General features: G+C 30.4%; 1 protein-coding gene across 1 annotated transcript; it reads right to left on the bottom strand.

Moving 5' to 3' along the window:
• Positions 1 to 9,944: 9,944 nt before the first annotated feature.
• LOC106692903 (putative fatty acyl-CoA reductase CG5065) lies at positions 9,945 to 24,016 on the bottom strand (the record flags this gene model as incomplete). Its single annotated transcript, XM_067050304.1, is given in 6 exon segments — positions 9,945 to 11,301; positions 11,803 to 12,060; positions 14,576 to 14,821; positions 16,254 to 16,446; positions 19,040 to 19,149; positions 23,871 to 24,016. Coding segments are annotated over 6 exon segments (1,101 nt in total), but the record flags the coding sequence as incomplete, so codon positions are not given.
• Positions 24,017 to 25,213: the final 1,197 nt, after the last annotated feature.

Below are 25,213 nucleotides of genomic sequence, written 5' to 3'. Positions count from 1 at the left end.
TTTTTTTGGCATAAAATAAACTTTCGGCTTGCTGCAAAGGTCGCAAATTTAGATTTTTAATGTAATTCGAAACACTAACAACTTGGCGAAAATGAGAACTACCCAACCTACTGCGTTCGGGAAGTGTTTCGTTCTTGAACTATAGGTGTTCCGTCACCAAAGGCAGCCCCTCTCGGAAAGGCAAGAGCCCACATTTTTCCTCGCTAACCTCCGGAATTTAAATAAGTATAACGCTTCCTGTGAACATTTTTAAGCAGAACGGTTGATGTAGACCCTTCTCTTCCTTCCCGCTCCTTTGACCTCTCGCCATAATGGCCTCTCTCCCGGTTCTATATTATCCTATTTTTTCTTCCCCCGCTTCAGAATATCTTATTATCTCGGAAGTGGGTAGGGCCGCGGCAACCGCGTTTTGAAAAACGGTCCCATTTCTGTTCCGAATAATTTAGATACTACGTTCTTGAGATATTCCATGATTTTTTAAATCACTTTAAAAGATAGTAATTTAATTACTGAAGAAGCTTTAATTTTGTATTTATTACATTATTATTATATTTTATAACGAATTTTCTCTTTGCTCTACTTCAAATATTATTTTTTCTAGAAATAATTATAGAAATTTACTATTTTATGACAAATATAATAAGTAAATATGCTGCCTATCTGAATAAGAAATACTGAAAGTTACTTGTGCGTGCTATATATCGAGGTTTTAACAATTCCGACAACAATATGACAAAGGTCTTTGCCATATGTTGAAATGTAAATAAATACTTTGTTCCTTGATATAGTTTGTATACTATTACATTAACCAATAACACTCCTTATTCTGTTGTATAACTATATTTAATAAATAAATAGTAACAATATTTTATAACTATAAAGATATTCAATAATTGATAAACTGGTAAACGCAAAAAACCTTTGGAAAGAAATTCAATTACAATAATAGTTTTGCAGGACTCAATCTTAATTAGCTAATTAATTAACTTACTTTTGGATTATTGGTTTCAGCAATTATCCTGGCATCCCGAACGACAGTATGCATAGCATGCAGAAACTACCCACTGGTGGTTATGCATGATAACTCTTTGTTAGGATTTGTGCATGCCATCTCTTTCCAGATATCAGAAAGAAGAAGCAAGGTATTAAAAACTAGAGGATTCAGAGCGGGTTTAGAGTTTATGATAGAACATAAATTAATTTTTTTCATTAGGTTTTCGATTTTTCGCAACGTTTTCTCCCAAACTGTCGAAACTGAAAAAATCAAAACTGTTTGTTGTTTTGACAATTTATTACTTTAGGATACGCTCGATCAAAAAAGAACTGTATAAATTTGACTTTCTAAATGAAATCTGATTTACTATCGCATTCCTAAATAAAATCCCATTCCATTGGAAATTTCTTAGACCTATAGAGGGTTAGGCAACTAATATTGCCCTCTAAACATAGACAAAATATGGGAGGGTGAAAAGTTATAGAGTAACAATCTTAAGAAATATGTGAATGTATGTGTTATTAACCCCGAATCTCTCATCTTGCCTATGGTTGTATGTTTTTAGTTTTAGTGGAGTGGTATTTGAAATTTATTGGAACTACGGCATTTTATCCCGACTAATGAGCACAACTTCTTACCCTTTGAATTTAGCACTGTAAATTTTAACAAAGTAGTCCAGTTATTTAAGGTTCAAAAAGATTATTTTCAAGAAAAAATCATGGAAACTTATTTTTTTCCTCAACAATCCTTGATGTTCTGGGGTTTCTCTCCGAAAACGTGAACATCCTCTTTGCTATTGACAGACGATAAACAAAGAGTTTTTTTTTTCCGATCCCTCTAAAACAGAAACAAAAAAGTGAATTAATAAGTGCATTACTGTGAAAAAGAAAAAGTAATTCGTGTTGGGTCTTACCTTTTACTACCTTTGGTATTTTAAGGTAACCTGTTATGTTTAATGTTATATATGAGCTATCCTTTCTAAAAAGGAGCTATTTTAAGTCCGGAGGTGAGGGGCCTCCTCTAAACAAAGAGTATAGTTGCAGAAGGCGAAGGCTTCAGCAGAAACAAGGCGAGTAACAGCCATGGGTTTCAGAACCAATGACCAGCTAGGAAAATGAGTAATGGGAGAAGAGAGGGAAGTGGCATGTAATAGATGAAATTTTTTTTTTTTATTTATTGATATTTACAACTGTACATAAAATACATCAAGTATATTTGAGGAAATCATAATGGTATGGTACAAGCATGTTAAAAACTAACCATTAGTAGCACTCTAAAAACATTTTTACAATATAAGGCCATCTTCTTTTCAGACGCCTCGGAGGATTATCCGGAATAAAAGAGGAAGCAAGAATAGAAACTAATGGGTTGAGTAGTTAGGGAGTTTGTAATGGAAGGATTGATATCTGACTCGGGCTAGATCGCTTACAAATGGAACATTAAGGTCTTTGTGAATGATTTTATTTGTGACAAAGTAGGGAGCATTTAGGATTTTACGAAGGATTTTGGATTGTAAGGATTGAATACGAGAGGAATTCGAAGGTTTAGTGGAGCCCCAAAGCTCAACGCCGTATGTCCAGATAGGCCTTATAATTGTCTTTTGTAATGAATTAGAAGTTTGGATCGTTTGTCTAGTAAGTGCTGTAATCGTGCAGTTTCCTGTCTTTTCAGTCTTGAGTGAGGATTCCAGGTTAGTCGTTTGTCCAGATGTAGTCCAAGGTAGCGGATCTGTTCAACAGGGGTAAAGGGAACATTATTGAAGTATAATGTAGGGCAGTCAGTAGGTTACGACGTAGAGTAAAGGTAATTTGATGGGATTTGCTAGACTTTATTTTAATCCTCCAATTACGACACCATTTTTCGAGGGCTGTGATATGGGATTGAAGAGTTTGGGATGCAATTAAAGGGTTATTATTAACAGCGAGCACACATGTGTCATCGCCATACATGAAAGTGTCAGCTTGGATTGGGATGTCTGCTGTATAAATTATGTTGAGAATGGGACCGAGGATACTACCCTGAGGAACACCAGCGGACTGAAAGAAGAGGGTTGAATAGGGACCATTGTGGTTTACTTTAAATAATTGTCAGTGAGAAAGAAACGAATAATGAGAAAGTATGTAGGAGGTAGAAATTTATTTAGGTATTATATTATTGGAATCAATGATGGAGATGAAATTTAAAAATGAGGTTAGTGTAACAGCTATTTGTAAAATGATATTTATTTGGAACTGGCTAGGTTGTACCTGTTACGGTAAATTCTCGTTTTTGTAATTTCTGTCCAGGAGCTGATCTAGACTGCTATGTATCGATGTATTAACTGTTCCGATATGACAAATGTCTGTGTGATTTAGTAACATCTGTGCCGATACCTGTCCCCGGGAAGGACAAGAGACTGAAAAGGGGGTTGACACCTGTCAACACAGGAAAACCTTCCCCAGCGGTTTAATGAATACAAGATGTTAAAGGGTCAAAAAACTATTACATACAAAAAACCCGGTTTACCGATAGCCTTTAGCCTTTAGGCTGAGTTAACACCCCTTCTTCAGGTTTTTTCGTTGGAGGAGGCATTGTTGTTCATATAGTTCTATGGTGTATAACATTCTATATTGTTCAATCTATTCATATCATTGCCATGACGATCATCAAGCATTCAATAAAACTGCAGAACAAGGTAATTTTGCAGTTTCCTTAAATGCTAGATTGTAGATAAGTATGCTTGAAAACCAACTAGTTCTTGTAGTATGACACCACTTTGCCTACAGAAATCTTTAACTTAATTGAAGATGATTTTTTCAAATAGTTTTGCTTATTTGAGGGTAGTGAATAGGGGTCATTTCCTATTTTTCCATGCTAAGTAGTACTATAAAGTTGTACGTTTCCATGCTTTAGGAATATACCGTATTCTCATGCGTGTTACTCACGTTTTCTAAATGAAGAATCCCTCTCCAGGGAAGTTGTTTTAATAAAATGTCCTATCCCATCACGTTTCGGAGCTTGATTTCCTCAAGTTCTACGAAGAATCAATTTTAGGTTTTTTTTGGAGACACGAACATATAATTGTTTTCTATTCTTGTATTTGGCAATGCAGTTTGGTTTCCTTTACGTATTGCGTGATCTTCGTTGTAAAATTGTACTATATTTTTTGCTTATAGTTCACCAATGTCTTAGTAATTAATAACCTACCTTAGTTATTTTTGGCATTTTTCCGAAGAGAGTGGCGAGTATTCAAATCATCAATTATAAAGCGATTCCCTCGTTTGGAATTTTAATCCAGCAGGCTTTTATATTCAATAAGAGAACTTATAGGACGATGGTATAAAGCCGTTAATTGAATCGGTGTTTGCAGCTGGTCTAGTATTGTAATGAACATTATGGATTCTGCAGTCGGTTATATTCTTGGAGGAGGCATTGTTGTTCATATAGTTTTATGGGGTATAACATTCTATATGGACCGATTAGATTTTTAAAGGACAATGGATCATCAAGAAACTAATATAACCTCGTATCGGGTACGACAGCGAATGTTGGTTGGGTTACCTCGTTCACTTTACTAAATAATCCGTCGGCATTAAAATTTAAGATCCTTATTTGGATATAACGTTTATTGACTTAGTTGAGTCATTTGTCTCATTAATCTGTTCATCATATTTAAAAATTGCTGAACTTAAGGAGGAGTACCTTCATTGTTTGTTGTTTGTTTGTTTATTGTTGCTTAAAGGCGTAAATCCCTCTGGTCATCAACGCCTATGGGATGCTAAAATTATAAATATAATAAAAAAATAATAAATTTAAAAAAAAAATTAAAATCGAAGAGGAGTTATAATTTATTAAGAAGGCGATGTGCTTTTGAAAATTCAAACACTAATGTAATTTTAGCTTCCTCATCTGTGAGAGCTTCTGATAAATTTGGGGTCAGTCCTATCCTGTTTATTTTTGGCAAATAGTGAGTACACTCTTCAAAAATATGTCTAATCGTAAGAATGGACTGACAATATTTGCACGTTGGAGGTGGCAGTTTTCTGATCAGGTGAGAGCGCGTGAGGAGAGTATGACCTATTCTCAAGCGGGCCAGAGCAACCTCCTCCCTGCGGCTGTTGGGTAGGATGTCGACCATGGTTTTACTGATCGTTTTATTTCTTTTAATTTACTCGGAGAGCTTTCATCCCACTTGGCCTGCCATTTTTCTAATATTTGTAATTTAAGGGGTGTACTGAGTTCTGATGGGGTAAGAACGGCGGTGCCTCGGCCAGGGAGCGTGAGTGCCTCTCTGGCAGCTTTGTCTGCGAGGTCGTTACCAACAATGCCAATGTGGCTTGAAGCTCATATGAAAATAATGGATTTACCTTGCTGTGATAATTTTAGAAGAAAAGATTGAATTCTTATGATGAGTGGATGTTCGGGGCACATGTTTCTCAAACTTTTTAGAGAGCTCAACGAATCTGAGATTATTACTACAGTCTTCTGAATTATTGAAAAGCAAAAATGGAGGGCTGATGCTATCGCATGGAGTTCGGCGGTGTATACTGAGCATAACTTATGTAATTTAAACTTGTGGGTTGAATCGTGAGTGACGAAAGATTCAGGCGGTCGAGCTTTCGAATTTGGAACCATCAGTGTATATTAAAAAATAATCTGGAATATTTTCTAGAAGACGCGACAACCGTTCTTTATGCTTGACAGATGTGGTCTTATTTTTGTGCATAAGTGGCAGCTGTAGCATTTTTACAGGTTGTTTTAGAGTACAAGGTGGCTTCTGAATTTCAGGCTTCATTATCGGAATCGTTTTAAGTGTAGAGATAGCCAAAGTGAATCTTTCTGCCAGAGGAAGTTTTGGGCTTCGTTTCTGCCGAAAAGCTATGGAAAATTTAGATCGAAAAATATATTTGTAAGTTGGGTGATTTGTTTGTTCAAACAATTTGGAAACATAATCAATAGCTAGTTTTTGTCTCCAAAATGATAGCGGAGGTTGGCCTGCTTCAGAGCAAATGCTGAGAATGGGACTAGAGTCCTAAATGCACCTTCATTGTTTATTGCCACTGAATATAATGGATGTTCCAAATACTCTTTTCTGTCTTTTATAATCTAGGAGCTGCTGAATCTTGGTTGGTTGAGACCTTTTTGAATTTAGAGTTGATTTTAATTTCATATTCTTTTCACCTAATCTGAATGATCCAACATGAAGTCCATTAAAATGTTTACAGTTTGGATCCTCCTGTCTGGGGCTTTTAAAAATGACATGGGTCCGGAACAGCAGCGATACTGTATTTATTAAAGAGTATTAATGAAAGCTGCTATATATGATATTATGATATTATATGATATTATATGATACATGATATTATCAGTCATATATTATATCTAAGATATCAGAAACTATTGGAAACATTCTAAGGGTGGGTGTATAAGTGAATATCAAAATTAATATATATATGTTTATTGAAAAATGTAATTAATTATACAAATTATTATTTTCACCAACCAATTATTTTAGGTTTAAATTTTTTTTCCAAAATTATTTTTAAAATATAATAATTTCAAGCTGCTTTCATTAAAGGTAAACCTCCTCTCCCGCCCTCTCACCAATTTTTGATTACTTTAATGAAAACTATGTATTAATACTAGTCAAAATTGATGAGTGCCAAGTATCGATGTGAAAATAAAAAATGGAGGTTGTTTCAGAACATTAAAAAAAATTAATTTTTCATTTAGAGCTCTATATCTTTAAAACTACCAACATGTAAAAACAGTGTAAATATAAGTTCGGTTAGAAATAGTTCTAAATCAAAAAATAATCTTCGGCTTTCTGTGAAACTAAGAAAACCTGGACTGAAAAAAGGACGACCTCCAAAAAGCGAAAAACAGCAATTATACATAAATTATTAATTGTTAGGTTTTTTTATGTTAGCAATTTTATTTTTTGGAAATGACGACTTTGCAAAATAAAACCACAAAATCTACGCAAATAAAGATGTAATGTAACGTTAAATAATAAAGGCATTTTTTGAAAAGTTCTTAGCTACTGAAATACCGGATTTTCTTAGTAAATAAAAAAAAAATATACTAAATCGGACAAGTATTAACAAAGATATAGGCAACATAGATATCATCTATATATATAAATAGAAATATAATGTTCTTTATAATTTACCAAAGATCTTCGAAAATTCATTACCAATTTATGCGCTTTTTTTTTATATATATACATAGGGTGTTATTTTGGGAAGATTCTTAGCTATTGAAATACCGGATTTTCTAAGAAAAGAAAAAAGAAATCAACTAAACAGGACAAATATTAGCAAAGATATAGGCAACTTATTAGATATCATCTGTCTATATAAATAGAAATGTCATGTTCTTTGTAATTTATCAATGATTTCCGAAAATTCATTACCAATTTACACCCTGGAACGTTTTTTGTAAACGTTTGGTGTCGTTTTGGGAATTTTCTTAGTTATTGAAATCTTTGATTTATCCATAGAAATAAAATTATGATCAAAATTAATCTATCAAAATATAATAACTAAAAATGTATACATTTTTTATATATAATGTAGATGAGAAAATATGATAGATCTTTGGATTATACATTTGGTATACTAAAGCATCATATAATTTCGTCAAAAGTAAGTAAATAAAAAATTAAATAAATCCTTGTATACGTAACAACTATCTCACCAATAGTCAGCCTGGTAAAAAAAGTATTTATTTGATACTTCAAATCTCATCAACTATTACTCGATCAAAACATTTATTTAATCATGGGAAACAAATGACATCGCGGTGTTCTCAACCCCATTCCCTTATTATTTCAACTACATTGAATTTTTCACGTGGGGTTGCTTATGACCCAGTGCTGCTGAATTGGTTTTAGAACTTGAAAAATAGAAATTTATTAAGAAATAAAATAATGATAAAATGAAAACTACATCTTTACTGGTTTTGGTTTTCGATAATTGTGATATACCCGAAAAAGTAATCTTAGATTTTCTGTCCGAAGCAACTGATTTGTTTTTCATGTTATAAGTACTCACACACCAGTAAACACTGCCAACTAACTATTTCTGGTAAAGGCGAAAAAAAAATTCACAAAGTACTAATACTTGTGATAATACTCCAACTGCACCAATGACCGTCCAGCATTTAGTGATAAATGCTCAGTATACTACGAAAGGGGGGGATAATTAAAAAAAATCAGAGTGCAGGATAAAGTGTCCTGTCATCAAGCGAAAGTAATTATTAATGAGAGTGTTGGGATCAGATCTCATGCGGATGTAATGACGGCATGAAAATTTTAGCTAAATTGGAATACTAGCAGCAGAAATAACAACTAAATATATTTTTTTATGGCCTTGTAGTTTGATTAATTCAGTACATTTACACATGTAGCTTGGATTCACTGATTGCTTCGTTTGAGTTGTGATAACTTTCGGTAAAACTAAGTTTGCGATGGAAAAAAAAATACGTCTTATTGTTTGATACTCTCGTCAATAAAAAAAAATAATATGCTTATTATCATTTTAATTAATAAGATCATTGTTCAGATTGAAGAATTTTTCGATACAATACTCATTTCCAATTTTCCAATTTTTTTTTATCAAACTATGAGAAAAATAGTCTAAAACAATTTAGTAATTACAATGGTGTTATGATAAATTTAGCAGTGATAGATTTTGACTAGGAAATTAAAATTTACCTAAATTATATTAGTGGAAAATATCAAAAATCCTTGGAAATACATAGATCAAGCAGATAAACATCGGAGTTCTCGGAGATTCAATGTCAAGAGTATTGGTAGTACAAGAGCCGTGAAGAAAAAAAGGCAGTTATCTCACTCCAATTTTTGATTAGTTTAATGAAAACTATGTATAATTACTAGTCAAAATTGATGAGTCTGCCAAGTATAGGAAGGGGGAATAAAAAATGGTGCTTGTTTCAAAACTTTAAAAAAACATTAATTTTTCATTCGGAGCTCTATAACTTAAAAACTACCAACAATTGAAAATCTAATAGAACATTATTTAAAGAAGAGTAAATTTGCTGAAATATTAGCCCTAATAGAGCTATTTACGCCCAATAGTTCTCGAGATATAGCTTTTTAAAAAGCAAAATTTCTTAAAAATCTTCTGAAAGATTAGTAGTTAGCTAATTTATTTCGAGAAATTCGTATAAAATGTTGGATTTTTGAAAAATATATCTCTAGATTAATAAGACGCACATATGTCTGCCAACACTCAAAATAAAGGAAATTTAACTAACAATACAGTAGTTTATGACACATATCTTCGGAGGGGTAGTAGTTTTTATGATTTTCGCATATAGATATAAATTTGGCACTTGAAAATTAGTCCGAACAACTATAAATCAATTTATTTTAGCAAATATCATGAAAACTATTACTTCTACGAAGATAAACATCATATAATACTTTATAGCTCTTTAAACTAGCTTTAATTTGAGTGCTAATAGATCTACTAATTAATAGATAATCTGTACGTCAAATGGTTTTTGAGATATAGATTTTTCGAAATGAAATCACTAACTACTGACCTTTCAGTACGTCCAATACAACATTTTTATGAAATGTTGCTTTTTAAAAAGCTATATCTCAAAAAATATTTGACTTAAATAACTCTATTAGGGCTCATACTTTAGAAAATTTGCTCTTCTTTAAATGACGTTCTCTTAGGTTTTCTTGTGTTGTTCCTACTTTTTGAGATATAGAGCTCCAAATGAAAAATTATTTTTTTTTTTTTGTTTTGAAACAGCCGCCATTTTTTATTCCCCCTACCCATACTTGGCAGACTCATGAATTTTGACTAGTGATTATACATAGTTTTCATTAAATTAATCAGAAATTGGGATGAGATAACTGCCTTATTTCTCCTCTTGGGCTCTTGTACTATGGGGACAAGCTTCCACTTCTCTAGCCTACCTAAGAATCACAAAACTCGGACCAATTCCATTTATTTTTAATAACAAAGATAAATTTTTTAAATGGGAAAATAATTACAAAAAAAAATAATGAACCAATTATAGTAAATACAATGGTTTCTAGACGATAAATCCGTTTACAGATGGGACATTTACTATTTTGTCTATGAGTGAGAAAAAAGTAAATTTGCCCTGAAAGTACTGCCATCTCTTAAATAAAAATTTACTAACATTCAGTATATTTAGCCTTAATATCTAAAAAATTGGAATACATTGTACATTCTTATAAATTATGTATATTTGTTATAAAGTGTGCATATTTTATACAACGTTTCATTATTGCTCTATGTAACATTATACTACATGATTATAGATTATTTTACACAATATCCTTAAATACATTGTAATACTTAATTTATAATACATTCATTTCTATATTAATTTTATTCAAAAACAATATTTCAGTTTTTTTACATCTAAATCTTGAAATAAAGATAATTTCCTTTGTTATATTGGAAAGTAAGGAAGAATTTATTGTACATTTCTTACTTGTTATCAATAAAACAAATTTCTCTTACACAGCCTTAGTATTTAGACATTGATTAACTTTTTTTTAAACCAATTTAGTATTTTTTGAAAAAAATATTTTTGATATAGTGTGGGAAAAGATTATTTTCCTGTTTTATTTAAATTTATTTATGTTTATTATAATCAATTACTTAACATATACACTTCATTGTGATTTTAAATTAAACTACTTTCAGTTAGAAATTGACCTTTAACAATGTTTTGAAATGACATAACTTTGTGAGTGAGTTTACAATCATTTTAAAATTTAGTTACAAAAATGTACTGTATATATTATATATTAAGTAAGTAACTTATTTTGATTTATTATTTTTTAATTGAGACTTTGTTTACAAAGTTTTCAGTTCTATGCTGCATCTCGCTCTAAGAAATAATCCTAACAAAAAAATATTTCTTACTTTTATGATTTTTAAGTTATAAATAATTAAATATTATAAATTTTTACATTATTTTTATTACAATAGTTTATTAGAACTAAACATTTATTTTGAATTCTGATTTGTCCAATTCTAGTAATTAATACTAATTAAAAAATATTCTTCACATAGATTTTTTTCAGCAATTGCCTCAACATATAACATATAAATTTAGGATAATATGAATTATTTTTTTATTGAATGTATTTCATTGTCCTAACTCATTTAACTGTAATTTGTTTTGTATGAAGTTGTGCTGTTGCTATAACATCATCAAAAAATACTTGAATAAACGGAATGTAAGAATATAAAAACCAGCCAATGAAACCAACTATCACTGCTTGTACAACTTTTTCAAGCCACCACATCCTGAAAAATAAAAATAATAATTAAATAATGATCATTATCTAAAACTGACATAATTAATTTTTCACAGCATTATTGGGAGGGGATAAAATTGAAATGAATTTATTTATGAAAAGAGGCAAACAAAATTTAAAAGAAATTTATAGTAATAAATTACAGCATTATTCCTGTAAATTTAACTTTCAGCGGTATATAATGAGTAATACGGGCAGACTAATTAAAGATTCTACTCCCTCTAAAAAGATCCTGGAAAAATACTTTCAAACTTCTAGCTATGATGCATATGAGCCTTTCTTAAAGATTGAGAACTGATACATTGCAAGCAACAGTCAGATTAGGTTGGAGAAAAGCCTTTTATGCTTGAAAATTGTTTTATTAAATTTCATAGACAGAACCGTTTTAGTATGAGCTATTTAATCAATTTCATATACTTTCATATTCTTAAAGACTTATAGACATTAATATATTAAAAGTCACTATATATTTTACTATGATTTCACTTACATTATTAGTTGTCTTCTTGCTTTAGGCAAATCTGATAAGGGTTCTTTCATGAGAAATAATCTCGCTCCTAAGATACAATCTCTCATGTAATCTTCTAATGAGTATAGTATATTTATTGTATAAAATATATCTTTTTCATCTTGTGGTATTTCATTAAATATAGCCATAAAACGGTCAACTTTAAAAGTCCACTGCTTCATAGTAAAATATTGTAAAAGCTTTGAACCAAGTCTAATTCTTTCTTGTACTCTCACCATGCTGAAACATGGTACACATTAATTAAAAATTAATAATATTAATTTTACAACATTAAAATTAAATTAAAATATTGTATAAACAAAAAAGGATATACTTCCATTCTTAATGAATAAATAAAAAATAAATTAATTATGAAATGTTCAATAAAACAAAACAACTTTATTGTTCTAGTTAGATTAACTTACTAAGGTGAACCTTCATGTATGTGGTATTAGTATATATTAGATAAACTGAAAAATAGATTTATAGTGTAAAGAGAGTAAAACCAGCAATATAATGCTTGTTTACTGAACCAGTTCAGTCTTATGTAGGTGGTTTGATAATGATCTTGGCAGGGATATTCAGCAAATGAAACACTCAGCTCACATTGTTCAGGAATGAGCACGAACCGCACAAACATACTTAGACAATAGAAGAAAGAAGAAATACTTTCTTTTTTTTTAAATGCAAAAATTTTAATTTGATTTTGTTAACAGATTTTTTTATTTTTTATATTTTTTTCAGAACTCATTCCATTCTCTTTTTTAGAACCCAATAACCTTGATCCAATATAAAATTGAAAATTAATGTTTTCAACAATTTGAGACTTGGAGATCAAGCAGACTTGGTTAAAACTAAAATATTTTAGGCTTTAAACATTTTTTCTATCCTGTAGATTTTATAAAAAGATAGTCTGGTCTCACTGAACTTCCCTTTTTCCAGCTCTTCACTTTTCTCAAATAGCATATTACTTCAGCAATCCTGGCTCCAAATAAAACTCCTACTTCAATTATTTGTTTTGAAATATTTTTTCCTTCTCTAAATTATGAAAATAACATTAATATCTGTCAGGGAAATCCAGATTAATGTTTTTCATCACAAAAATACAACTTTCTTCTACCTCTTTTTCTTTGAGAGATGGTTTTGTCATCAGTTTTAGTTGCTGAAGATTGTTGGAGTTTTGAAAATGCTTGGACATTTCAAATGTATGTGTGTATTACAGGCTGTTCTCTAATATCCCTTACTGTGGTGTAGAACAGTTGTCCATTCTCGCATATTTGTAGCCATCAGCCTGCCTGTGCTCTTCCTTTGGTCATATTCGTTACCCAGCCTAATAAAATTCCTTCCAACATGCTTAATTGTGTTAAAAATAAATGTTTTTATTTTGTAATTTGAACTGAACTGCTCTAGCAACACTGTATATTTATATAACCTCTGTTGTTTTTGTTGTTACCTTTTGCTTATGTATGTGATACATCTGAACTTATGTTTTATAGTTTGTTATATGTCGTGATGTTGTGTTCAGTAATAAAGAAATGAGCTTATGTCCTTTGGAATATATCATCTAGAAGATGGTTCAGTTTCTAAATGTACACAGAAAAGCTGATCAAAAAGTTTGAAATGGATAAAGGAAATTTTGTACTGTCATCCGTGGATCCTGGCCACCTCACAGACATTTCCACTGAAGATCTGCACATGTCTTTTCCTTACCGTGAATTGAAAGGTAGTTTGATATATTTCTCAATTTCTACGAGACCTGATATTTCATTTTTCATTGGTGTACTGTCTCAGGTATTAGACAAGCCTAAGATGAAGTATTGAAGTATGGCTAAACAATTGCTTCATTACCTTAAAGGGACATATGATTTAGGTTTACTTTATCAAGAAAATTCAATACAGAAATTGGATGTTTACACCAACACCAATTATGCTGGAGATCTGGAGGATAGAAGGTCCATGACAGGATTAATTTTTCTATATGGTGGAGGTGCAGTTACTTGGGTAAGTAGCAAACAGAAGTGCATTGCACTTTCCACAATGTTAGCAGAATTTATTACTGCTAGCCTAGGACCAAAAGAAGCGATATGGCTGTCTCATCTGTATAGTTCTTTGGTAGGGACCAGTGATGTACTTGTGCTGATGGTAACCAAAGTGCCATCCGGCTTATTAAAAACCCAGAATTTCATAGCCGAACTAAGCATATCGATGTCAGGAGTAATTTCATAGCCAAACTAAGCATATCGATGTCAGGTATAAGTTTGTGAGAGATACCACAAAGGTGATCTACATGTACAGTATGTTCCCAGTGAAGAGCAGATAGCGGACATCTTGACAAAGGGCTTACCGATACCACATTTCCAGAAGCTGAGAGAGCGTTTGGGAGTAGTTTCTAAAAGTGTTGTATTATCTGGTGTTCAAATTAAGGGGAAATGTTAAAAATAAATGTTTTTATTTTGTAATTTGAACTGAACTGCTGGTAACACCGTCTGTATATGTACATTAATATTGACTGTTTATTGTACATTAATATTGACATTTTATCTTATCCCATCAGCAATAACATTCACTACTCAATACCATATATTATGAATAGGTAGCTACACGTTTACAATAGTTTTAGTTGAGTTATAAACTTTTATCAAAATAATAACTAACACAATGGAGGGGAGGAGGGAGGGGGGAAGAGGAGGAGGTAGCCTATAACTTTGTCTAGTAGTGTATGTAAAGGAAGTTAAATAAAGAAAAGTTTACTCACAATCTTTTTTGACGAACTAGCAAAAATATGAAGTCTATTACATAAGCTGGTACTAATTGGCAGAAGAACACAATGAGAGCATGGGTATATGGATTAGTTCTGATTGTACCTCCTGGGTACCACAAACCACAGTCTAGTGGATATTTTTTTAGGGTACTTTTTCCAAGTTCAAGAACATTTCCCCATGTAACTGGTTCAATCTCACCAGCACTCAGATTATAAACTTCGACTTCTCCATCACCAATTCTGTAAACCAACAATGTATAGAGATAATTTATCCTTTATTTGAAAATGATAAATTAATATTAAAAGTATTGTCATGTATTATTATAAGAAATTGATGATATAAAATATGAAGCATGATATACAGAATAAATTTACCCCAGTTACATTTAAATATAAAATATAAAGTAGATAATTGTTATATTAAAAAAATAAAATTTATTTCAATTATTGAAACAATAAAATAACTTTTAGTACTTCCTGAGGGTCCTTGGTATGATAAATCAACAAAATAATAAAAGGCTTATATATTTTAGCAAAATTATAAAACAAATGAAATAATGATAGAAAAGCTGTAAATACTAGAGCATTAATGTAGGATTATTCTTCATGAAAAAAAGCATGATAAATACTTTTTAACCCTTAAGATATCTGTTCTGGGCTGAGGGGGAAACAATCCACAAAAGAATCAGTTGAATCCAACTACAAGAAATGTATTTTTGGTTTCTGTTTCTACTTCAGTCAGTAGGGTACTGGTTTGGGTTAGGAGAATTAACCCTCCTGATAGGCTTTTTAGTAACCACTAGAGTTATATATATACACATGGCTACTGAGAGGTTGCCCCCCTCCCTAAATCAGGAAGATAATGTTTCAAGAAAAACAAAAAATTTAATAAATAAAATTTAATAAGGCTGTAATCCATGAATGAACAGAGGATTATTTATCAGATTTACAAAATCAACCTTAGAGGTATGATAAGAGATGTAGACCTGAAAAGTAATAGAAGAAAACTATTTTGAAAGATAGCGTAAAACATAGGGAGGGGTGGAGAAGGAAAAAGGGTAAAGTATTATATCATTAAAGATGAAATAAGCTATCACCAGTCTTAACACTGAAAGAGCGGTTGGAGTTAAAGACTAAGTAACTACTTAGAAATAAAGCATAAAGGTATAAAAATATAACTGGAGATATATGACAAAATAAATGGCTTAGGGCAAAAATATGACAAGCTATAATTTTGAAAGTAATTAGTATTTCTTGCAAAATGCTCCTTTGTTTCTCTATAAAGCTATTCATTGTGTTTGTTTATCTAACACCATAATTTAAACTTGATTACTTATGATATTATGAAATATAAACTATATAAAACATTAAATGAGCATCGTAGAATGTTTGGAAACAATTTTCATCATTTAGTCGTTGTATTCTATAAGTAAATTTCTCTTAGAGTTTATCAAATAGTCAATATATAAGAAATTGGACATATCATAGTACAATTTTCACTCCTTCAGATATCAATTGTCCGCTAAGAGATTAAGGTCAAACAGACTTCAACAAAACAAAATTAATAGTCATATGATTCATTTATGAAGTAAATTAATTCATTTATCATTTATTTTATCATGTAATTTATGATTTATTTATTTAGCTTTAATTTTTGAAAATAATTACTTACTCTGTTATACATCTTTTCCAAGCGGAAACTATTACACCATTTATAGCAATATCCACTGGAATAACTTCAGCTCTGTTGTCTTTAGAACAAATCATTGATCGAAGAATACCTTTAGCTCCGGCAACTAATACACCCATTGGTCCATTCAAACTATCCACCCATCCTTTACATGGCTCCTCCATAGCTGGTGTAACTAACAAATAAATTCATAAAATTATATTCTATAAATTTAACTATAAAATGGATCTATAAATTCTCTCTGTTCATTTATTTATAATCAACATCAACCAAAAAGAAATAAAGTTTTAATTAAAAAATTAGTTTTTTGTCAAACTCCTAATAAATATTAGAAATTATATCTTAAGATATAGAAGGGTTTCCAACTGATGAGCTACAAGGTAATCATTTGCAACCGGAAAGTTAAAAAAGACCCAACAAAAACTTTATTCCTCATTTAAAATATTATTTTTCCTTTGATGTAAATAAGGGGACACATAGAGAAATAGCAGATATTTTACAAGTGCCACATTGCACAATGGCCGTGAAGAATTACTATTAACATTTATTCATTGACAGTTTATATTTAGTTAATATAACAATAATATTTACAATGTAGTGTTACATCTTTATTGTATTTTTCAATGAGAAACTATTATTTTGAGGAATTAAAATGATTAGACAATTATCTTATATTTCAAGAGTTTTATGATAATTTGACTATTATTAAAGTGTGGCTCACATTGTACTTTGTCTTTTTAATAATTCAATCCTGGTAGTTAAAGAAAACCCCATAATTTAAGACTAATAATTTAGAAATTGTCATATAAATATTATGAAACATAAATGAATTAGCAAAGTTAATGGTGAAAATATTTTTTGAATTTTATATTCATTTATATTTTGCTTATGTTCACAAAAGTTTTATAGTTTTTAAACTGAGCTATTTCAAGAATCTACACAATAATGTTTTCACAATTTGAAAATTTCATTACTGATTAGCCACCCTTTATTCAGAATTGATAACATGGTTCTTAGCATTACCCATGAATCACTATGAGATTTTTTTTTCTTTCATAGGACTGTTCTTCACTTCTTAAGATTTTTATCAGATAGATTGTTTATGTTTTGTTGTAAATACTAAGAAATAATGTATTAATCATATTTTACTTTGGAAAATTATAAACAAAATGCTTTAAGTGTTGTTTTACCAGAGAAAATCCTTATAAACCATGTTGGATGTTCATAACCCTAAGGAGTGTTGTATAAGTATCAAATCAGTGAGTGGAGTAATATTTGTTCATTTTACCCATGTTTTTGATAAGTTGTGGTATTTGGACAACTTATGACAATTTGACAACTGTGTCCTCACAACCTTGAGGAATAAATAAAAGTATTGTTAGAGCCCCTGACTGTGGAACAGGTAATGTACAGCAGATGCATCCTGACTTGCTTGGCTCTGGACATAATGCAAAGATAAAATAATATGATTCGGTTTAAGCCTCTAAATTCTTATACAAAAATGTGGTCTAGAGCTGTTGTCTCTCACAGCTAATCTCTCTGATGGCTTAGAAAGGTTGTAATCATTCAATGATAGACACCCAATTGATTAGATTTTTTTTTGTTCAATCAATAAAAGACTCAGAGAATATTAATACAACATGAGTTGAATTTCTAAATAAGTTTAACTAATATGAGACAACTTCGCCATTTTGCAAACAAAAATTGCTAAATAGCAAGTCCAATAGTCCTTAAATCCTTAAAAGCAATATAAATTCAATTATAAATATAATTAAGAGAGGTAAGAGTGAAATATGTTTAGAAAAAGTAATATTTCTATTGTTGTTTGGGACACTAATTTATAATAGAGTAGTTATAACTTAAATAAAAAAGTAAATAATACTTTCCAGTTTGGTTCAGTCAAAAACTTGGAATATTTCTGCACAAACACAATGAAATAAATAAAATTACATAATTGATAGTCAAAACCTGTATGTTAAAGGTTATTCTGGTTACTAGTCCCCTAAAATAATACTAAAAAAAATCTTTGGAATAAATACTTTGTTAAGTCTATACATACAACTGTTTGGTGGTCCTAGGATTAAATTTATATAATATAATATATTATTTTTTTTAATTTCAAATATTTTGTTCTTAAAATCTTTTTTATTACTGATAAAACTATTTTAATTTCCATTATCTGTTTTGTGGTTGGAAGAAAGAAAACAGCTTTTTTTTTTTGTATAGTTGAAAGGTGTATTCTTAGCATAAAATGTATTAATATTATAAATAAGAAAAATTACTGTATAAAAAGTAAGGAAGAAAGTTTTTAAATGGCAAAATGATGGAGAAATGTTATTAGTTATCTATGATATTTTGAAAATATGTATATTCTGGAAGGTTAAAAAAAAAAAAAAAGATTTTATGACTAATTAACTTTTATAAATTACTTTTTTATTTTAATTGCAATCCATTTAATGAAGTATCCTAATCTTTTATGCAGAAATATTACTTATATCATTAGAAACATATACATATATATATCACTATTTTCACTATGAATAATTTTATAAATTTAATTCTTTAAAAAAAGCTAATTACATGGAAATCTAAGAGACTTGTAGTTTTATTTCATAGATCTACCACTTAACGAATCTTAGCACTTCCATGTATAAACCAAACCCAAAACATTTTGGCTTGAGTGTATTTAAGTGCTGCTAGCATATATAGATACCTACAGCCTCCGATGTTGGATTTACTCTTAAAACTAATGGGAGTAATTAACTTACCAATAGAAGGTCTAACTATCACAATTGGGATCTTTGAACCAAATTCCTTCATGAGACCTTCTGCAAGTCGTTTGGTATATGTGTAACAGTTTGGATGTGGCCCAAGCAACCTGGCATGAAAGATAAAAAAACAAAAAATTAGAATTATGTTATTTATTTTCAAATTACATTTTTAAAACTTTCCAACACTTATGTAAAATAGTGGAATGAAATAACCTAGCCAAGTTTGATATGATTTTTTTCACAACTGAGAAAAATAATAAACCATTTAGTATCAATTTTGTGTTTATGAGATTGATTCAAATGAAGTTTACAAAGAGAAGATAGATGGGAGTATGAAGCCACATATTGAGAGTTCAATTATGCATTTGTAATGTATGTATGAAGTATAATTAATAAGATGAATTATGTGTGTTTTATTCCTGAGAACAACTCCAACTATTTTCTCTCAAATTATGTCTATAGTCAACTATATCTCTAATATTACAAATGAAATATATATACTTAATCATGAATATATTCGATTAAATCTAATAAATTATATTTTAAATAAATCAAAGTTCATTCAAATAATATTTATTCCATAAATTTCTTTTTTTTTTTTCTTTTTTTTATGTTTACTATTTTGAAGTTATTTTTGACTTCTGCCAGAACTATTGTCTTCTTCATTATTAATGCAGCCAACTGTTCAGTATATTGCAAAATACATCTTGAATACCTCTGAAGACACAATTTTAACATCTAAATCAATTAGCCATGAATTTCATTTTAACTTAAAACATTTGGTTCTAGTTTTTTAACATTTTACTTTATATTTTTTTTAACTTAGGTACAGGAATAAATAAGGAAACAGGCCTTTAACTGCCAAGGAGGTTTTGGGATCCAAGTTTATGCAAAGGTGCTTGATTCTTGACATCGCTTAGTTCTACAGAAAAAGTGATAATTTGGATAATGATATAGAATATCTGGTTCTGACCTCAATAAATTAAACATAATACACTAGATTTCAGCAATATATGCTATTTTATGGTTGGAAACGGCGTAACAGACCACTTCCTAGCAATATGATTGTAATCACCCAAGCGATGACAAAATAAAATTTACGAGTCGAAAATATTCACACCCATTTTACGTTTTAGTTTCACCTAACGTTAATCCTATTTTAATGAATTTTTTAAGGATTTTACTTATTGGTACTTTTACTTACATTACTTGTCAGACGGTACCATTTCAGTTTCATGGAACTCCATCCACTACTTTTTCTTACTCACGCAAAAATCTTTGGGACAACAATATTTCATAATTGATTGGAGAAGATGGTTGGGGGGGGGGGTGCGGTTAGCAAAGTAAATATAAATAAACAAAAAATGATTTATTTATACCGACGTTTCGACCTGAGTTTCAGATCTTCATCACGGAGTCTAGGGAAGAATCTAGGGTAAAAACTTCTTTTTAGACTCCCTGATGAAGATCTGAAACGTCAGCTATTTCATGTCTTATTTGAACCGAATTTGAAAGAAAGTTGGGATTTGTGTGAAATGGGTCTAGTACCTATTGTCTATCAAAAAATTACATGCTCTAACTGTTATTCACTTACGCATTCACAAATATATTTATCCGGATATGACAACATTTCATAAACGGATCATCACATAGATGATGCATCACATAGATCATCACATAGATGCGCTAACACCAATCATAAACCTTGAAATATATTTTCAATTACACCTATGTATTATGTATTATGTAACAAATATTTCTATTTGGAACTATTCTATAATTTTCAGAAATATGATAATTTACAGGTTATGAAATTTTCAGAAAATAAAATAAACTTGGAATTTGAATTGGAAAATTGGAGCTAATTTTCCTCCCTCCCAGAAAAATACATTGGTAAGAATTAAAATAAATAATACTTATCCTACTTAACCTTCTTTTGAAAAAATCTCTTGTAAATTACTGATAAGATCACTAAAAAAAAAGAAATCTTATCCGGATATATGCATACAATAAACTGATACCTTTCCTATGATAAACTGATACCTAGAGCGAGTGATAGGTCAAAAACCTGCATACTTTACTGCAGGCTCAGCAGCTTATAACACGAATCAAAAATTAGCATCACTTGACCTTTTGCAAAGAAACCTCATTTTTTCTTTCTTTATTATTTAAGGGCCCCTCAAATGATGAGTAAAACTGGCGGTTCTTGGTTTCGTCAATATTTTGAAATACACTTCACACGATCACTATTAAATTAATCACAGCTATTAATAATTCCTTATAAAATTATCAATTATTATTAACGAATTTCGTATTAATTATTTGCTGTGAATAGCGCCTTACTTTTTCTAGAGCTGAAATTATTTTATATGGGTCATTCCACCTCAACTCAATATAATTTTGAGCCTTACCAGCTTCGATTATGACCCATAAAAGCATAGACAATATGTTCTTTAATTGCTGCAGAAGCTTTTCTAATTTAGCTAAAACTATGAGACAGGTGTCATTTTACAGTATATCCCATACCCACTCATACAGTATGCTATGGACAGGGTAAAGTAAGGTGAATGAACAAAACCTAATTTTCTCAAAAATTGTTAATTTGACGTGGAATGATCCATACAAAAGAAAAATGGATTTTAAAAAGAAGGAATCGCAAATTTCTTTTCTTTCTTCATCTCTCCTTCCAAATATCCATTTAACGAAATGTTCCACAACTCCGGTACTAACTTAAACTTTCAATAAATTTCTTCAATATTGATTCTTATTTAACTTCTTTTTAATTTGAGAGGATTAAGGTGGTGTTAACTCCACGAATAAACTAACTATAAGCATTCATATTAATTAAAAATTGTTCTCCAACAGCGTACTTTCAGGATATTTAAATCATATCAGCATGGATATTTAAATCATATCAGCATATTATTGGTCTGTCATCATTTTCCCCCATTTGAATAGTAGTAAATTATTTTGATATACAATACTATCATCACTACTTATCTTTGGGGTATTATTCAACCTGCGATGGTGTATGTGCTTCACAAATATCGTTGATGAAGAAATGTTAGTAACAACAAGAGTTTTAATAATATAAGTATCAACAATAAGAAAGTAAAGATATAAAAAATATTGTTAACCGTGCGAATCTTGTACGCCAACGACAGTGTTACAACCTACTTGTGAAAGCAGTAATTAAGCCGACAATGCACATAACATGCAGATTATGATCACAATTTCACTTCCCTATGCTTAGCATTACAATTTTCATTTATAGTTATTTTTAATAATTTCTGCAAACGTCTAAATTCGTTGCATTTTATTCAATTTATTTTGGTGATGTAACATCACCTTACTTTTCAATTATTCAACATGGTTGTTTTTTTAAATGGCGGAATAACTCAACTCTGGTTGGGTTTACGTTCTCACGTACTGTTATGTTCTTGTTCCGGATTGGTGTTCAAATTTATCGACAATACACAATTTTAATTGAAATTGAGTCGCGGTGATATCTTAGCATAGTCATTTGTATTAGTATTCTCACAAGACATGTCAACTGAAATAATACGATGACATTCGCAAGTAAACCTCACTACAATTTTCAAATTCATGTATCATATCAAGGTCGCCTTGTACTCACTAAATACCTTACTACATTAAGGCAAGTTATAGAAATGTTATTCGTCTCTGAACTGATTTAATGAGCTCTTTTTTGTGTATCACTGATTCAAATAACGTTCTTTGCATTGAGTATATCGTTCTGATCTGATTCTTTCTCTAGTCATGCTATTTTCTTTCGGTACATATTTGTACAATATATAATTCAAATTTCCTAGTGGCAATAGTGTCGTCTAAAGTCCAAAATCCGTCCCTATAAGAAAACAGCGTTTCAAACATTTTGCAATACTTTAAATAAAGTAAAATCACTACAGATTTCCTTGATTTTTTTTTGTTTTGTTTTATCCTTAAATTTGTAGTCTGTGGTAGTAGAAATGGACTAGACCTCGACAGAAACTGATATGCGCCACTCCCACTTTTAAGCAATTGTTAATTATTATCTCTCTCATGGAAAATGTCGCATTTTGAAAAGAAAGTTTTGGAAGCAATTTGCGCCTCTAGAACTCAAAAAGGGACTATTCTAGTGCGGTTTGTTTGTCCTACTTTGAAAGAAATTTGTTTATTAGTTCCTACACTGTAAATTTCAACAAGTGATGACCAATTTTTTTTTTTTTTTCTTTATTTTATTATATAAGAAGATGGTCAGGGTTGCGGTCAAAAGTGAAACAAAAATAGTTTACAACTATTTATTTTCCGACGTTTCGCCCCACTTTGCGGGGCTTCATCAGGGCTGCTCCAAGGAATCGGTTGAACAGCGAAAATAAATAGTTGTAAACTATTTTTGTTTCACTTTTGACCGCAACCCTGACCATCTTCTTATATATCAATATAATACATATATACAATTTTATTATTTCTTCACACTCTTATTAATTGATATTTCAATATAAAATATCAGAGTTTAACAAAAAAAAATTTAATGAGCACACAACTTATGTGTTTGTATATCTTACTTCGCGATCATCACATAACTTTACGGCGAACGAAGCGAAACGCAACTGCTTTCACAATGTCAGTTACCTTCTAGGACAGGACATCCGAATTGTCTACTGTTTGTTTTTAACACTCTCTGAACTGTAAGCAAGTATAGTATTGTTGACTAATGTCATCACTTCGTCATTGAAAGGGTGGCGAAACGTAATTTCATTTCTGTTTTGCCAATACAAAGCACTATGTCATTTAATAATTTTTAGTGAGATACTTTGTGACTTACGATGGTGTTATTTTATCTGCCGCATCATGATCCATCCAGCTAATAGTGGCAATAACGTCCATGGGATTGGCAGGAGGTTCGTATAACTTTTCTTCCAAAATTTCTTCTTCGCAGTGGCAGAAAGCTGTAGACAGGTGGACGAAGGCCTGCAAAAATAATAATAATAATAAAATATAAAATGGAAGAAATCCCTTACACTGACCATAAAACTTAAATTAATAAAGACTGCTATATTTTCCCATTAATAATGATGGTTTGTAAGCCTTGCTATATCTTATTAAATACTTATAATATTGTTTAATCGTGATATGTTTCATCCATTTTGTTAAAGGGATGCTTGAATAACTATTCATGATAATTGCTCAAAATTAATTATGTTAATTAATTTTAATTATTTGAGGTCTAAAACTATTTCAATTGAATTTTTTCCATAGCCTTCTTGTGTGTTTACCAGTTACAATTAGTGAATATACATATAATATCATTAACATATTTAGGATATAAATAATTGTGTTGGGTTATATAAGCATTAACATTCCAGAAATAAACAAAATATCAATTTAATAAACTAGTATATTAATGAATACAAATATATAAATGATTTTAATAGCGATAGTAGCGATGATTCAAATTAATTTTGTATTATGATAAAATATTTTATGTGCAAACTACGTTGATTATTTAGTTGGGATACTAATGGGTGAAAAAACTACAGTTTGTATTGATGCTTCATCTCTTACAAGTCTATATCATATATCTTCTATCTGGCTCTGTGTATGTATTGAATGCGCAAAAATTTTGGTACGTTTATGATATTAAGTGGTTCCTTCTAGGAAAATTTCTTTAAGTTATTTTATTAATAATTTTGGATACATAAAGAACCATTCTGTAATTAACGCTTGGTTATGATTTCTAAAACTTAAGTAATTGAAAAATCGTAAGGGTGGCGGTCAATATAGGTATCAAAATAGTAAAAGAAAACTATTTATTGTTACCCAACGTTTCGCCCACTTTGTAGGGCTTCGTCGGGGCTGATAAGAATGAAGTTAGTTGACTGCCACCCGGACTATCTTCCTCCAATCTACTTCATATGGTTAACTATCTTCTTCTAAAATGATATTATTCTTCAGTATATGCAATTCTATTCGACGATGAAGAGATGTAAGGTCATATATATTGTTCTTGAACCTTTGACGAATATATTTTTATTAGATATAAGAAGAAGACCAGGGTTGCGGTTAAGAAGAACAAATAGTTTTTAACTAATTAATGTCCGACGTTTCGCTACTTTGCAGGGATTCCTCAGGGCTGTTATAAGTGATAGGTTTGTTGTTATGCGACAG

The sequence above is a fragment of the Halyomorpha halys genome, unplaced genomic scaffold (genome assembly GCF_000696795.3).
Source record: "Halyomorpha halys isolate HHAL.00 unplaced genomic scaffold, Hhal_1.1 Scaffold77.1, whole genome shotgun sequence".
NCBI lineage: Eukaryota > Metazoa > Arthropoda > Insecta > Hemiptera > Pentatomidae > Halyomorpha > Halyomorpha halys.
The sequence above is the reverse complement of the archived record's forward strand: the minus strand, read 5'-3'. Positions and strand labels throughout refer to the sequence as shown.